Source organism: Ochlerotatus camptorhynchus, unplaced genomic scaffold (assembly GCF_037179485.1).
Source record: "Ochlerotatus camptorhynchus isolate MF236.1 unplaced genomic scaffold, CSIRO-AGI_Acam_v1.1 ptg000014l, whole genome shotgun sequence".
Lineage (NCBI taxonomy): Eukaryota > Metazoa > Arthropoda > Insecta > Diptera > Culicidae > Ochlerotatus > Ochlerotatus camptorhynchus.
The window spans coordinates 3,228,104-3,245,801 of record NW_027040506.1 but is presented as its reverse complement, the minus strand read 5'-3'; the positions used below and the strand labels follow the sequence as shown (position 1 = coordinate 3,245,801).

The window sequence follows — 17,698 nt, the reverse complement described above, 5'->3', positions numbered from 1 at the left end:
TTACTGAAAAATCCTGTTCCTCTAGTATGAAGTAGTCAGGAACTAGGGAACAACGGATAGAAGATTAGGAATCACAAAGGTGAAGACAACTAACTCATTTTATGCCTTGTTTCAAGATCATCCTCGGTAGACAAAGCCGAGTCTTGTCACTATCAACAAGGCATGAACAGTAACAAGGACTAAGATGTGTTCCTTGGATTACTAAAAAATCCTGTTCCCCTAGTTTGAAGTAGTAAGGACTAGGAATCGGTGGTAGATCTTACATCCCGTAACGTACCACGAAAAGGTGATCTACCCACGTTACGGGGGATGTTCTATATACTTATGAGGTAAATTTATTTCAAAATCAGCCTGATTTCATGGCTAAGGAAAAATTCAGCGTTGAAATACTCACTACCGTAAAAAACTGGAGCACCTCTACGATGAATAAAGGAACAACTGATGCCAAAACTGACACTGGAGCTAGAGATTTAAAATCAATTATTAAGATTATTGTGATGCAAAATTAACAGATTTCACATCACTGTAATATTCAGAATGCTCTAAACTTCAATTACATGGTATCAGTTGCGGTCCAACATGAGGGTTTATATTTTATAAAATGTGAAAATCAAAAATCATTGATAACTAGTGTCAAAACTGACTCACTTACTCTATATGTGTTTTGTTCGTCTACACGCTACATGCTACTTTTGCAACATATCTACTAGATTGCATCATAAAAACAAATTCCACTGATCAACACCTAGACTCGTGTCGTTAGGTAAGAAAACCACTCTCTGCAAGTTTCAGTTGTTTTTGACGTAACACGGGCTTCCGCTTTTAATGTTTATTTAAGGGTTTTCCAAGCTCGCAAGATGTTTAACCAAGTTGATATTCATTGTTTGAATTACAAGTTCTCATCAAATCGAGAATAAGAAACCATTTTTATGGGGTGTAATTTTTGCATGTATTTGAATCAACATCTCCATCCAAAATGCAAATTAGAATTTTTATTTTTCGGTCCAGTCTAATATCTCAAGCATACTTCTATGCACACTGCTCATGCTAATTGTGCATGTGGTGCTATTCGGTATTCTATCTTAAAACCCTACTACTAAAAAGAGACACAGAAAACATTAAGACCCCGCAGTAGTGTCACGGGTTTTGATTCCCTGGATTCAGCATCAGCAGTCTGTGGATACTGCACCGACTGCAAGGGAATTGCTACTGAAAGCCCTCGCAAATCCTACTAGAACTGCCTTAATCTGGATGTGCGAAACATAAAATTATGCCACCTTCCCCATTAACAAGAGAGTAGAATCGGAATGCCAAAAAAATGTGTTAACTGTTTGTTTTAATGTTAAATAATGTTCACAGTTGCTTTCAGAATAACTCAAATGCTGTTTATGCTTTCCATCCTTTCTCAAAACAGATTAAACGCTTCGCCATGGGCTTCCTGCGGTCGACCGAGGAAAGCCTACCGCTGATGTACCATAAATCATCGCCAACGTCGCCGCAGAAAAAGCTCAACGACATCCTGGGCGAGGATATTTACAGTCTGGATCAAATCGTATCGAGCAAATTTGGTGACTCGTGCAAACAGTCGTTCACCAGCAGCCACCATCCGGCTCCACCGTTGCACCCGAACGTGGAGTACGAATTTCGGCGTAATCTCCTAATACGCAAGACTAACAGTGCCAACTCGAGTCCGAAACGGTTCGTACCGAACATCAAGCGTACGGACAGCCTGAACAGCATCGAGGACAACGACTTGGACAGTGCGTCCTGGTTTCAGGCCGGGCTTCCACGGGAAATTTCACTGGAGGTGCTTACCCAACGGGCTCCCGGCGCATTTCTGGTACGGCGGAGCACCACGAAACAGGGCTGCTTTGCACTATCGTTGCGCGTTCCTCCACCGGGACCGAAGGTGGTTCACTATTTGATACTGAAAACGGAACGAGGGTATAAAATAAAAGTGAGTTTGTTAGAATTTATTTTGCCTTAAATCAAGCAAACCTACCGTAATTAGCGTGATATTTTTCCCCCCACACCAGATAAAAATTACAGCACCATTGAGACATGATACACCTTGATAATGGAAATTTCTCTCCCTCAATTCCTTCTTCGTTGCAGGGCTTCACAAAGGAATTCTCCTCGCTACGAGCGCTGATAACGCACCACTCGGTGATGCCGGAAATGCTTCCGGTTCCGTTGTCGCTGCCCCGACCCCAAAACATCCCAATCAAGTGCAAACGCGTCGACGACTACGACAGCTACAGCACCCTGCACGAGTTCTCCAAGCTGTTCTCCGATCTGGACCTATGATAGCTTGTCACCAGCTGCTGCTAGCGAGAAGTAGAGCTTGCTGCTCGTCACGATAGTTTGTTTCCCCGTCGGATGATGATGGGAAGCAGAACCGACAGAGTGAATGTTTTACCAGACGACAGGTAAACTTTTTGATGAGTTTGTAAATAGCCCTTCTATCGAGCATGCGAGACTCATCGAGAGTCGACGTTGCGACAGGGTGTTGAATTAATTTTACTTGGAGTAGCTGTCGCTGGGTGGCATTTTTGACTGGAAGACATAAAGAAACATAGAAGCCGAAGTCAAAATGTGTCGCACATGTTTACAATCAAAAATCAATACCTTATACCGGCAGAAAAAAGCATTAAACTGTAATCGTTTGATATTGTGATATAGTGTTATATACAGGTATATGTGAAAAGTCATTTCATAATCGGGAAAATAGTTGCGAAGGATCTGAGCGATTACGATACAACGTATTTACGTAACGGGACGGTGCCACAGTCAGTGGTCGTACAGTGAGATGCGAAATTAGGAATCGGAAATAAATGACTTTTGAAGTTAAATCCAATCTGAGTTTCATTTGCTGACTTCGGTTGGCAGTTTTACGTTGTGTTGCAAATCACCGTTACAGGAAATGGGAGGAGTTGGAATTGAGATGCCATTTCGACAACGACCCGATGGCAAAACGGTAGGTATTGAGCATTCATGTCCGGGATGGGGATTGCAATTGATCTGGGGTTAATGGAAATTTGATTGCATTTAGAGAAAAGAATTTCTATCGATTTCAGATTCGGTTGGAGAAGGAGTTCGTTATTTGATATTATCGTTTACCGTAATCACTGCCCGAGTAGACGAGAATGTCAAATCTAGCCAGATTTACTATTTATTTGGGGAACAGAACATTACAAATTGCTTTTAGTTTGATTGATATAAAAGGTAAAATATCAGTTGTTGCCACATCTAAAAAACAGCAAAAATCATAACAAATTTATATGTGTGTTTGTGGATGTGTTTCATTGCTAAATTTATTGTACCAGTCGTGATTGATCTAGTAGACCATTTGATCTAAACTCTAGAACGATTTGGAGAACCTTATATGCATGAAAACCTTATATAGGGCCCATACATAAATGCAGGAATAGAGACTAAATTTTCAATAACGGCCCAAAATATCAAATATCTATTATCTAGAATATCATCTAGATAAAATTGATTAAAAGTAGATTTTTAGCGATGGGCTCAATCTTAGATCCATAGACGCTGCACTATGTGCTACGTCTAAACTATTTGAGCTGATTGTCCTCGACTTCCTCAAGCATCATTGTCTCAACTACGTTTCCGCGACACAACATGGGTTCATGTCGAAGAGATCCACCTGCACCAATCTGGTTCCTTTATCATCAAGACTATAGAAGCTCACAAGCAGGTCGATGCCATTTATACTGATTTTTCAGCTGCTTTCGATAAAATCAACCATGAAATCTTGATCGCAAAGCTTGAACGTCTTGGTTTCTCTGGTTCGTTGCTAGATTGGCTAAACTCTTATCTGGTTGGTCGTTCAATGTCGGTCAAAATTGGTAATACTATATCAGAACCATTCCATGTCACATCTGGTGTTCCACAGGGCAGTCATATTGGACCATTCTTATCCTTGCTGTACCTGAATGACGTCAACCTAGTGCTCAAATGTTTTAAGCTCTCGTATGCCGATGACTTCAAACTCTATTATGTAATAACCTGTTAAGAAGATGCACATTTCCATCAGAAAGAACTTAACCTTTTTTTTCCAAATGGTGCGCAACTAATCGTATGAGCTTGAATGCCAACAAATGCTCAGTAATTTCCTTCGGACGTAAACGTTCTGTCATTTCATTTGATTACACCATTGCCGGAATATCTCTAAAGAGAGAATCTACTGTTAACCCTCCGTTACTCGCGCCAACTTTTGTAACATGAGTACTCACGCGTTGTACTTTGTACAACAGTGTGAGTTTTCCATTTCCATTTTGCAAACAATATGAAACCAACGGGTATTAATCAAAACACTTGTTTTTAACTAAACAAGCTAAACTTTTATCACAGTTAACCCCCAAAAAATGCGGATAATAGAGAAAATGTGAATGGAAACCGCGTAAACGGTATCCGTACTACGTGGGATTTTACTTAATGGGTTACAACATGGAAAATCTCGAGATCCTGACCAGATAGAAAGTTACTGTCTTGGGAAAAGTTTTTCTAAAGATCATAAACTTTTCACTGGTGGAGAGTAGTTCAGAATTTTCTCACTACGCAGCGCTAGAAGACATGTGAAATTATCGCATGTGATATATCTAGAGATCATGACCAGATAGAAAGTTACTGTTTCCGGCAAACTTGTTCAGGGGGTCAAGACTTTTTGGCTTGTGGACAGTAGCCCAGAAGTTTCTCACCACGTGGCGCTAATAAACGTGTACAATTCTCAATACAATATAGCTTGAGATGCTGAACAGGTAGAAAATTACTGTCTTCGAAAAAGTTGTTCATGAGATCAATGCCTATTGCTTGGTACACAACCTAAACTAAACTAAACTTTCAGAACCAATTTCAGTCACCTCTGGGGTACCCCAGGGTTCTCATTTAGGCCACAACACCGCATACTGAAATATCATTAGGCAACCAAACAGTAGAAACATGCAAAATTGTAAGAGATCTAGGTGTAATCCTAGACTCCAAACTAACTTTTATAAAACATTATAATACTATCATTAGTAAAGCAAACAGAATGCTAGGCTTCATTAAAAGGTTCAGTCATAATTTCGAAGACCCATACACTATTAAGCTATTATATACCACATATGTAAGGCCAATTCTGGAATACTTCCACCTAGTATGGAATCCATACTATGTAAGTAAACATTGTAATAATTATTGTATGTAGTCTACACTGGCTTGACGAAATAAATAAATAAATAAATAGTTCAGAATTTTCACACTACGTGGCGCTAGAATACACGTGAAATTCCCGCATGTGGTTTGTTTCGAGATCCTAAGAGGTGCTAGTATACATGTGAAATTTTCACGAGATCCTGACCAAATAGAATGTTACTGTCTTGAGATCCTGAACAGCTAGAAATTTACTGTATTTGTCAAAGCTGTTAAGGAGATAAAAATCTTTCGGCTGATGAACAGTAGTTTAGAAGTTTCTCAAAACTTGGAGGGCAATTCTCGCATATTAAATATCATAAAATAAAAATACAATTTACATGAGCCTAAGTGGAATAAGACAAATAAAATCTTGATTTCTTTTACTGGTGAAGATTTTCATGCAGATTTGTGGATACATAAATTGGGGTGAGTCTTCCACTTGTATACCTCTGATAAATTAGTGATAAAACGTATCTCAGATGAAAAACATTATCTTAAAAGATCAATAACGCTGAAACTTCCACCAAATGAATGTTTAGAGTCTCCCTTTCATTCGAGGCAATTTTCAAAATGTCTTATCGAGGGGTCTAGAACAAAAGAAAATCCCTGTATTTAAGTGTGCACGAACAACGAGACTAACTCAGAGAGTGAGGCACTTTTGCTGAATTGAATGGAGACATTTATAAAACCGTACACTCCCGAATCGAGAATACCGATCATAAGTACACCCCCTAAAAACGTCCAATGTTCGTTCTTTTTAGAACATTTGAAAGATTTTGAATGGAAATACGAAGAGGCAAATTGCTCAATATCGTTTTCAAGTTTTGTATACCAAATTGAAAATCAAAAATTGGACGTAAAGGGCGAACACGAAATTATTGCGACACATTCAACAGGGCATAACTTTTTTACCATTGGGTAAAAATCAACCAAATTTTGCACACTTTCTCATTGATGTGTATTGTGTACATGCTGTCAAACTCGAAGTCGTGTTTTTCGATTCAACGAAAATGAAGGTGAACCAACGCGAGTTGAGAGAACAAATTCTTTCCAAACACCTGGAATTTCCTGACCTGTCGCACCGGCAGTTGCTGACAAAATATGGCTGCTGTGTGATGGACGACGAAACGTATATAAAAGCCGATTTTAAGCAAATTCCGGGGTTGGAGTTTTTCACCGGCAAGAGCAAGTTCGATGTGGACGACAAATTTAAGAAGAAGAAAATGTCGAAGTTCGCCTCCAAATATCTCATTTGGCAGGCCATCTGCTCTTGCGGACTGAGGAGTGAGCCTTTCGTGACAAAGGGCACAGTAAATGGCGAGATCTACAAATCTGAGTGCCTCGAGAAGCGCCTTTTGCCGTTCTTGCAGCAGCACGACGAAGCTTCGCTATTTTGGCCAGATTTGGCATCATGCCACTATTCTAAAAGTGTCCTGGAGTGGTATGAGGCCAATTCTGTCCATTTTGTTCCAAAGGACATGAATCCGCCAAACTGTCCGGAGCTGCGCCCGGTGGAGCAGTACTGGGCAATAATGAAGCGGGAACTTCGGAAGAGCAAGAAGACAGTCAAAGACGAGAAGGACATGTTAAGAAAATGGAAAAAAAAAACTGAGAAACTGGTACCGGATGACACTGTAAAGACTTTGATGGAGGGCATCAAGTGAAAATGCGTTCAATTTTACACTCAAGGCTCCATCGATTAACTTTTCTTTTGATTTTTGAAGTAAATATATGTATAAAACTACCCTAAAATTTTGGTTTGATTCTAAACAAAAAAAGGAAATTGGCATGACATTTTCGGTGTCGCAATAATTTCGTGTTCGCCCTTTAAAATGAGAGAGCTTTGAACAAAATGCATTTGCGTGTTCACCATCCGGAAGAACTTTGCCGCATGTACAACTTTTACAATGACAGTTACTTCCTGACCTTAAGCTAAATCATATACAAATATTTTACATGCACACTAGCGCCGCATACGTAAAATATTATGAACTATTTACTGTTCACCAGCAAAAACGGTTTGATCTCCTAAACAACTTTGCCAAAGACAATAATTTTCTAGCTGTTCGGGTTCTCGAGCTCTAGCATATATGAGGATTGCACGTGTATATTGGCGCAGCGCAGTGAGAAAATTCTGAACTACTGTTCATCAGCCAAAAGATCTTAACCTTCTGAACCACTTTGCCGAAGACAGTAATTTTCTATTTGTTCAAGATCTCAAGATATTTTATACGTGAAAATTTCACGTGTACACTTGCGCCACGTAGTGAGAAAATTCTGAAACTTTGTGCACCAAATCATAGGCTTTAACATCTTGAACAACTTTGTTCCAGACAGCAACTTTCTATCTGGTTAGGATCTAGAGATATATCACAGGCGAGGATTTCACATTTCACTAGCGCTAGAAAATTTTGAACAATAATTTTCTTTCTGGTCAAAAACTTAAGATATTTTATATGGTAGAATTTCACATGTATACTAGCACCGTGAAGTGAAAAAAATCTGAACTACTGTCCACCAGCCAGAAGACCTTGACCTTGAACAACTCTGTCGTAGACAGTAACTTTCTATCTAATAAGGATCTCGAGATATAGCATATGCGAGAAGTATACATTTCTACTTAACTGGCTGGTAACAAAAAGTCTTGACCCCCTAAACAACTTTGCCGAAGACAGCAACTTTCTAGCTGATCAAGATCTCGAGCAATTGAATATGCGAGAAAGGCACGTATTTCAGCGCCGCATAGTGAGAAAATTCTGAACTATTGTCACCCAACAAAAAGATCCTGACTTCCTGAAAAACTTTGTCGAATACATTTACTTTCTATCTGATCAGGTTCTAGAGATATTTTATATGCAAGAGTTTCATATGTATAGTAGCGCCTCAAAGTGAGAAAACTCTGAACTACTGGCCACCTGCGAAAAAGCCTTGACCTCCTGAACAACTATGCCGAAGACAGTACCTTTCTATCTGGTTAGGAACTCGAGATATTTTATATGAGAATTTCACGTGTATACTAGCGTCGCGTAGTGAGCAAGTTCTGAACTATTGAGCGCCAAGAAATAGACTTTGAACTCCTGAAAAACTTTGTCAACGACAGTAACTTTCTATCTGGTCTGGATCTCGAGATATATCACATACGAGAATTTCACATGTATACTAGCGCTACGTAGTGAGAAAATTCTGAACTACTGTCCACCAGCGACAAGGCTATGATCTCCTGAACAACTTTGTCAGAGACAGTAACTTTCTATCGGGTCAGGATCTCGATATATTCCATGTTGTAATCAATTAAGTCAAATCCCACGTAGTATGGTCACAGTTTACGCGGTTTCCATTTACATTTTCTCTATTATCCGCATTTTTTAGGTGTTTACTGTAATCAATGTTTAGCTTGTATTGATCAAAACAAGTTTTTTGAGGAATACTCGTTGGCTTCAGATCCATTGGTATCACAGCAACAAAATGGCAATGGAAAACTCATGTGTATTGTACAAAGTACAACAGCGCGAGTAACGGATGGTTAAGGATTTGGGTGTTCTCTTAGATTTGAAACTTACTTTTAAAGATCATGTAGGATATATAACCTCCAAAGCTTCTAATTTTTTTATATATCTTTATTAAGTAGACTTTCAGCTCTGGGCTGGTTCGTCTCCAGCTTCTAAATGTCTGGGCTTTATTTTTCGTGCTGCAAAAGAATTCTCGGATATTCACTGTTTGAAGACCCTGTATTGGTCTTTAGTTCGCTCTACATTGGAGTATGCAGTTGTGGTCTGGGCTCCTTACTATCAGAACAGCGTACAGCAAGTAGAAGCTATCCAACATAAGTTTATTCGCTTTGCTCTTCGACGTTTGCCTTGGAATGATCCATATAATCTCACTAGATATGAAGATCGTTGCAAATTAATTGATCTTGACCTTCTGGAGGTTCGTAAGAATGTCACCAAGGCTTGTTTCATATCTGATGTTGTTCAATCTCACATAGATTGTCCTACAGTATTACGTGAGTTGAATTTTGATATTCGTCGTCGTACTCTCCGTTATCATCAATTTATGCGTATATCGACATTCCGTGCTAATTATGGCTATTATGAACCTTTTAGTAATATGTGTCGTGTGTTCAACCGTTGTCGAAAGTCTTTGACTTTCATCTGTCACGTTCCATCAATAAAAATAGGTTCCGTGAAGTGCTCAGTTAGTAAATTATAGGTAGTAGTAAGAAATAGAATAAGGTCGTATTTTGTTTAGTCTTAAGTTAATAATATTTAATTTGAAATGTTCTACTGTTCTGTTGGTGCGAAAAGATGAGGAGGTTTTATGCCCATTTGAGAAAAAAAGCTTCTATAAGCTCCACTCAAATGGGCTTTTCCCTGCTCCCAATAAAGAAATAAAGAAATAAAGAAATAAAGAAAGAAATAGACCAACATTAGAGCCATTTCCCCTACATGAAAATGAATCTTTAATGATGCGCGTTGTATGAATCTGATTGGTCACCTCCCGTAACATTTGAAAAGGGTCGATTCTCTTCCTCGACTTTCTCTTTGGTTTACCACGGCTACATAAACGAATTTCTCGCTAAACTCGCAGCAAAGCTCGACAGAAGATGATGTTATCTTGCGCCTGAAACAGCACACTCAATGTAACATTCATTTGCAGTCGGGCTATTCGCGAAAGAGAAAATCGATGAAGAGAATCGATCAACAATGATAAGCCCTTTCTCGTTTTGCGCGATATATCGTTACTGAGGACATCGTGCAAACCCAGGTTTATCAAGTAGATGAAATAATCTGAGCTCCAAGACAACTTGGAGACCCTGGAATATATTGTGCTTCCGTCTATTAACGTCTCTTAAAATTGTTCCCCTGGTAGATGAGAATTAAGTTCATTCGAGACGGCTCAAAGCAAACATTCCGAGCATCAATAACTCCCCGTTATCGCTTATACCCCGTTCACATTACAGCCTATATCACGTAATATAGGCTGTCTTGCAATGAGCACTCATACATTGGATTTCCAGTGAAAACTAGATGTATGAATGCTCATTGCAAGACAGCTTATATCACGTTATATACGCTGTAATGTGAACGGGGTATTACCCTCACACACTATTCTCTTTAGAACTATCAAGACTACCCTCTTATCAAAAATAAGTGAAGTGACTATACAAATCATTTTCTTTCTAATGCCACTTCAACCTCCTTATGCTTATATCATATTGTATAAGTCAACCGCCCGCAAGAAATTGAGTACAGTTTGTTCTGTACTCCTGTCGTTGTACAATACCTCACGGATTGAACCAACTACACCCATTTCTTCCCTCAATTGTGCTCGAGCCGATAGATGATTTACATCTAGCACCGCACCGCATCCCTGGCAGTAGGCCACACTGCCACTAAAACGAGGTCCATGAGTGAGCCATGTATGACCAATCCTCAGCCGAGTCAGAACTTTCAGATCTCGAGAATTGGGTACATCTTTCAACTCTTGGGAATGCATCACGGTTGTTATGCCAAGATACATTCCATGCGAATCGCGAGGTCTGAATACAACGGCCTGAGACCCGTTACAAGCTTGCAGGAGAGCATATGCCTCAGCTGAGAAGATACCACAGAGACCGGATTATGGCCTCCCCAGACACCCCATAACCAACTTCCTCGTCGATCAAAGAACCGTCCGTAAATAGCATGGGCCTTCCCTCGTATGAGGCAGCAACCTCCCTGAATGCAGCTTTCGCCACACCAGAGCTGGCCCCCGCCCCACACATAGATTTAACCCTCCAATCAACTTTCGGGGCAGTAGCATCCCATGCCCGTTGCCACAGCCTAACTCGCTGGGCTAACATGGGAAAATCTACTCCCGTTAAGTCGCTCCACCATCCTCTCGCCCTTGCAGTCGTGGGCCTGTCATTGAGGATTGGATCCCTTTCCAATAACCTCAGCGCCTTAGTGGCCAGGTCTTTGATGACAACATTCACCAAAGGTACCTTACCATTCTCCACCAACAGGGAAGCTATTGTACTGAGATTCCAGAATCTCACCACCCCTGCTCCACAGTTCCACCCCGTAAAGGATGCTAGGGACAACCAGAGCCCTAGCAACCTTGGTCAATGTACGACGAGAGGCTTCAGAGAAGCAACCATTTAGGGTCCGCAGGATATTCACCTTGCTGTTGACATTATCCTTCACCAACTTGGCGTGCTTCACAAATCGGAGTTTGTTATCAATAGTCACGCCAAGCAGTTTCATCTCGCGCACGGCCTTGACCGCATGCTCACCGATACTAACAAATGGCAGACTCGGTCTATGATGATGACCAAAGCAGACGTGCAACAGTTTGGACTTCTCGGGGGAAATCACAAACCTAACACTATCTGCCCAGTCAACGACAGACTGCACTGCATCCTGCATTTTATGCCTAACCACCCTACCGAATTAACCTAACACGATGAGGGTAATATCATCGGCGTACACAATAATGTGTACTTATTTGGGAATGCGTTCAAACACTGAGTTCATTGCAATGAGAAACAGTGCAACCGAGATGACAGACCCTTGCGGGATGCCATTCTCCAGCAACCTCGAGGAAGAGGTTGCGCCAGCGCTCAAAACTCGGAACCTACGGTTCTGTAGAAAGTTTTCTACGTAGTTAAACATATATCCTTGGAAGTCCCACTTCTTGAGGGAAGTCAAGATAGGAAGCTTCATGTCATATCATATGCCTTGGACAAATCGAGAGAGACTACATCTACATGCAAATCTTCGGACGAGGCCTAGCATAGCATAGCATAGCATAGCATATGCGATTGTACAAATCGTGGGTGGCTATATAATGGTCAACTAATACGTTTTGCAGAAAATATCGAGTGTTGACGCAGAAAATATCACTTGGGATTAGTGATTTTCCCCACACGAAAATAAAATCTACAATAGAAGCATCGCATTATACACCTGGCCACATCCTTACAATCGCAGGGGAAGGGAGGGAAAGTTAATCCAACATCTACTTAAGAAGGTGCAGGGAACCCATACTACCTTCATAGGTGTCACAGGAAGGAAAGAGTTGTGTTAGTGGGAGGGTGAATGATTTGGCAACTCTATTCGTCAATATAGAGCATTTGATAAATCAGTGACAAAAAATAAAATATAAATAGATAAAATGGAAAGATCTCACCCGATTGGCCTAGAGACTTTGCAGCGTCATGTTTTCAGAAATGCTTTATTTAAGCAAATCTTCGGACGAGGCCTAGTCCAATAAATGATCGAGCTCAGAGAAGAACGTCCTTGCCTCTCCAGCTCAGTTGACAGTTGACAATTAACCATCCACTCGAGTGTTTTCCCATGCAGGGTTATCGGTCGATAACCATCCGTTTGGATTCTATCCTTCCCAGGTTTGGGAATGGGAATAACCAACCTTTCTTTCCAATCATCCGGTGTCTGGCCTAAAAGCCAGGCCTCGTTCATTGTGTCAAGAAGAGCCAATCGGCCGACAAGAGGTAATCAGGGGATACCCAATATCGTCAGGGCCCGCAGCCTTACCAATGCCGCGGTGCAGCTGCAACCTACGAACCGCCCTTAGACATTTACGTCTAGTCCTAATCGCCGTATGGACTTCTGTCTCCCACCAAGGAACAGTTTTCATACCACCCCTACCTCCGGCCTTTGGGATCTGACGATGAGCGGCCTTACTCAAGATTTGGGTTCAGTCACCTGGTCTCAGTATCGTGTCATCACCAGACAGTTGGCGACGTCTTTGTCGTCCCAATCTACCTTCTCAAGGTTCCATTTAAGTCTTGTTACAGTAGACTCTACAGCCTGTGACAATGAAATAGGGAAATGATCACTTCCGTGTAAGTCATCGTTAAGCCGCCAGATAAACTGGCTGGCTACATCCCAAGAGGCTATGGCCAGATCAATCACAGACTCAGCCCCGGTGGTGGGATCGAACCGAGTCGGTCTGCCATCATTCAGCACTGAACAACCCAACGTGTTCAGTAGCTGATACAACCTCTCACTGCGAACGTCATTCTTATGTGATCCCCAAGAGGGGTGACGCACATTCAGATCGCCCACTATCACATAAGAGACAGATCTTGCAGTTTGCCGATGACGTTCACTTCTTTTCCAACCCTATTCCTCGGAACCGTGTATAAGCTAACAACAGTCAGCTTATACGGAAACTGAATGGTGACCACGGTGGCTTCCAGTTCAGTATCCAACTGCTCTACCTTGTGTGGTGTATCTTCTCTAACAGCCAATCCAGTGCCGTGCATGTAGGCATTAATGTGAGGCTTAATATACCACTTATATCTACCACCGAGATAGTTTGGAGGTAGATCTGCTACCTTGGCCATCGTTTCCTGGAGGGCGATAACACAAGGGTTCAGTTTCTTAGTCAAAAGTTGGATCTCAGATAACTTTGATCGCAACCGATGGACATTCCATTGCAGTATTTCGTTCGATGGCTCTTTAACATTCTGTTGTCCCAACTAACAATTTTAGCTGCAGACTAGCGTATACAGCCGAAAATTGCCTTATGCAGCTAATTTTTGTCTGTATAAGCTGATCTGCAACTAAAATTGTTTGTTGGGGTGGGCATCAGACATGGTAACTACTTATTACCGATAACAGCATCGCTTTCGCGCTCCGATACCGAGTGATTCGGGTGAGAAAGGGCTATATTTTTTCCTCTTTTACGGCTCTTATGGCCACGAGTGTACTCGAGGCCGGCAGTCTGTTTCCTTTTCCGGCGGGTCATGGGAACAGTAACCTCGCTCTCATCGGAGTCGAGGTTAACGCCTACTCTTTCGAGTTCTCCAACTAGAGAAGCACATTCTATCTCAAGTCGAGTCTTCGACTCCTTGAGCTGTTTGATCCTTCCCTTGCCAAGGGCGACCTCCTTTCGTAGGCTTTGCACCAACTTTTCCAGGAGCTGTTTTTCCTTTTCGGTTGGTGTTTTGGCATCAGGGAAGGGGTCGGTGCCAACCTCTTGGGTTAGCACTTCACCCTCCCTACCAGGAGCTTTACCACTCGTGGCACCATCTCGTGCAATACCGGCAGGAGTACTCCTGCACTGGGTAGTCCCCTTTTTGCCGGTCTTGGCACCCTTAGCATACGGTGTTCCATCTGTCCCTTTGCCCTGAGGGATAGATTTCGCAGCTCCCTGCGTAGCCTTCCTCTTCTTCTTCTTTTTACCTTTAAGAGTAAACATGGCGCCTGAGGACCCTTACCAGAGTCCACTGGCGCAGTCCTAGCAACCTCTGCATAAGACTTTCCACCCTTCTCCGCGCTATAAACCCTCTTGGCATCCCCAAAGGAGACACCAAGGTTGGTCTTGATACGCAGTATATCAGCCGCCTTCACGTAGGTAGGGCACCTACGGTTAGTTGGCTGATGATTACCTCGACAATTGGAGCAGAAGACCTTTGCTCCACATTTCTCGGCAACCGATTGGACCCCTGAACACTAGACTGATGCAAAATTTGAAATTTTCGCTCCACAGTGTTCAAACGGTTTCAAATCGAGTCCTGATAAGCCTCCGAAAGTTTAAACTCATTTGATAAGAAACTGACTTGGCACAAACCATTTGAAGTTTATATGGAAATTACTATGGGAATACAAAACTTTTTGTTCATTGTCTTCTTGTACTGTTAACAAAATCTTTTGCTATTCTTATAGGAATTTTTATAAGCTACATCTTTACAGAAAATTGTTTTTCAGCAAAACGTCAAATTAAATAGTTATTAATTGTTTAAGAGATTGATAATCTTATGGCAAGATTAAGCAACTGTATTGGGGGCTACACTGTATTCTGCAGTGTGACATTTTTTTTTTTTTTTTTTTTATGTGTGTATTTTTCCAGGCTCATTTGCCGTAGCTTTGCGGAGCCGATATTCATTGTTTAGGTTACAAAATTTCTTAAGACTAACGTTAGTAAAGCGGGGGCCGATTACTCGCGGCTATCTCGAGGTTAGAGGTAACAAATTGTAACAAATGGATGGCAGGGTAGGGATTGAGAACACAAGGTTTGGAGAGCAATGTGCTCTTGATCTCGAACTAAGCGACCAACTGATGAAAAAGACAAACATGGGGGTACACCGATGGGCAGCTAACAACTTGGGGGAACACAAGATGACACTAACTACTAAATCCTCAGATCTATCCGTTTTAAAAACACATATATTAAATTGCAATAGTCGAGATCTCGGCTCGCCAAGATGTCTCTAACGGGCCGCATGGGTTGTTTTCCTCGGGCCCTGAGGGATGCGGATAACTCGGATCTAGCAACACAATGGAGGGTACATGACCAAAGTACGTGGTCGATATCGTGATAGCCACTACCACAAGCGCACAAATTGCTGCCTGCGAGCCCGATTCGGAAGAAATGCGAGTCTAACGAGTAGTGATTGGACATGAGCCTTGATATGACCCGTATAAAGTCACGGCTCATGTCCAATCCTTTGAACCATGGCTTGTTCGACACCTGTGGGAGAATAGAATGTAACCATCTTCCCAGATCACTCTCATTCCATTTTTGTTGCCAGTTGGTGAGGACGTGCTGACGGGTAATTGAGAAAAATTCCGCAAAGGCGATTTGTCGATCAAAAATATCGCCTTCCATAGCGCCCACCTTAGCTAGCGAGTCCGCTTTCTCATTGCCCGGAATTGAGCAATGAGATGGGACCCAAACTAAGGTGATAGTATAGGAGCAGTTAGATAAAGTACTCAATTTAGCTCGGATTTCGGTCAGGAAATACGAGGAGTGCTTCATCGGCCTCATTGATCGAATAGCCTCCAACGAGCTAAGGCTATCAGTAAAAATAAAATAGTGATCAGATGGTAGTGAGGCAATTTGCTCTACTGCGTAAAATATGGCTGCTAGTTCCGCAACGTATACGGAACAGGGTTTTTGCAGTTGATATGAGGCGCTATGAAATTCGTTGAATACTCCAAATCCAGTGGAAGCGTTTATAGTTGACCCATCTGTGAAAAAACTCTTATTGTTACTAACATGGTGGTACTTGTTTGCAAAAATTAAGGGAACAACCATCGACCGATGGTGATCTGGTATTCCACGGATTTCTTGCAACATGGTCAGATCAAAATTTACAGAGGAACTATAAAAGTCTTGGAGGCAAACACGAGAGGAATTGAATGAAGACGGGCCAATCTCCAGCGTCATGTACTCGTAATAGAGACTCATGAATCTTGTTTGAGGATTTCTGTCGAGCAGCTTCTCAAAATTTTCTATTACCAATGGGTTCATTACTTCACAACGGATAAGAAACCGGAAGGACAGTTCCGCGAAACGATCTGTCAGTGGGAGAACACCCGCAAGTACTTCGAGGCTCATCGTATGCGTCGAGTGCATACAGCCAAGCGCGATTCGGAGGCAACGGTATTGAACCCGTTGCAGCTTCAGGATATGTGTTTTCGCCGCGGATTGAAAACAGAAGCTACCGTACTCTAGAACCGACAAGATGGTTGTTCGATACAACCTGATCAGATCTTCCGGGTGTGCTCCCCACCAAGTTCCAGTAATTGTACGAAGAAAATTGATTCTTTGTTGGCATTTTTGTTTCACATACGCAATATGTTTTCCCCACGTGCTTTTGGAATCGAACCAGACACCTAAATACTTGAAAGATATACTTTGAGTGATTGTTCTACCCTTTAGTTGTAGCTGTAACTGTGCAGGATGATGCTTCCTAGAAAAAACAACCAACTCAGTTTTCTCCGGAGAGAATTCGATACCCAGCTTCATAGCCCAAGTAGACAAATTGTCTAAGGTATCTTGCAATGGTCCTTGCAGGTCCGGTGCACTTGGCCCTATAACGGACACAACACCGTCATCTGCAAGCTGCCTTAGCGAGCAATTTTCATCAAGACAACCATCAATGTCTTTTACATAAAAATTATAAAGAAGGGGGCTTAAACATGAGCCCTGGGGGAGACCCATGTAACTAATTCGTGAAGTTGTCGAGTTTCCATGAGAAAAGCTCATATATTTCTCAGACAACAAGTTGCTCAAATAGTTGTTTATAATTGGTGAAAGCCCACTATCGTGGAGTTTATCCGAAAGGACATCGATACAAACAGAATCAAAAGCCCCTTAATGTCCAAGAAAACTGAACCCATTTGCTGTTTTTGCGCATAGGCCAGTTGAATTTCAGTTGAAAGCAACGCAAGACAGTCGCTCGTTCCTCTCCGAAATCCAAATTGCGTATCTGAAAGTAAACCATTCGACTCGACCCATTTGTCTAGACGAAAAAGAATCATTTTCTCCAACAATTTCCGTATACAGGACAGCATCGCGATGGGACGGTACGAGTTATAATCCGACGCGGGTTTACCGGGTTTTCGAATGGCGATAACTCTTACTTGTCTCCAGTCATCCGGAACAATGTTGAGCTCCAGAAATTGATTGAATAAGTTCAACAAGCGTCTCTTCGCGACATCTGGGAGATTTTTAAGCAAGTTGAACTTGATTCTATCCATTCCTGGAGCTG

At 41.8% G+C, this 17,698-nt stretch overlaps 1 protein-coding gene across 2 annotated transcripts in view; it reads left to right on the top strand.

Annotated features, from left to right (window-relative positions):
- LOC135701526 (EGFR adapter protein-like) overlaps positions 1 to 2,852 on the top strand; it is a 194,459-nt gene extending 191,607 nt beyond the window's left edge. For both annotated transcript variants that reach the window (XM_065222349.1, XM_065222357.1), the window contains exons 4-5: positions 1,415 to 1,957; positions 2,116 to 2,852. In XM_065222349.1, the coding sequence (XP_065078421.1) occupies positions 1,415 to 1,957; positions 2,116 to 2,307 (735 nt within the window). In that variant the 3' untranslated portion in view covers positions 2,308 to 2,852. The remainder of the gene's footprint in view (positions 1 to 1,414; positions 1,958 to 2,115) is intronic.
- The last annotated feature ends 14,846 nt before the right edge of the window (positions 2,853 to 17,698 follow it).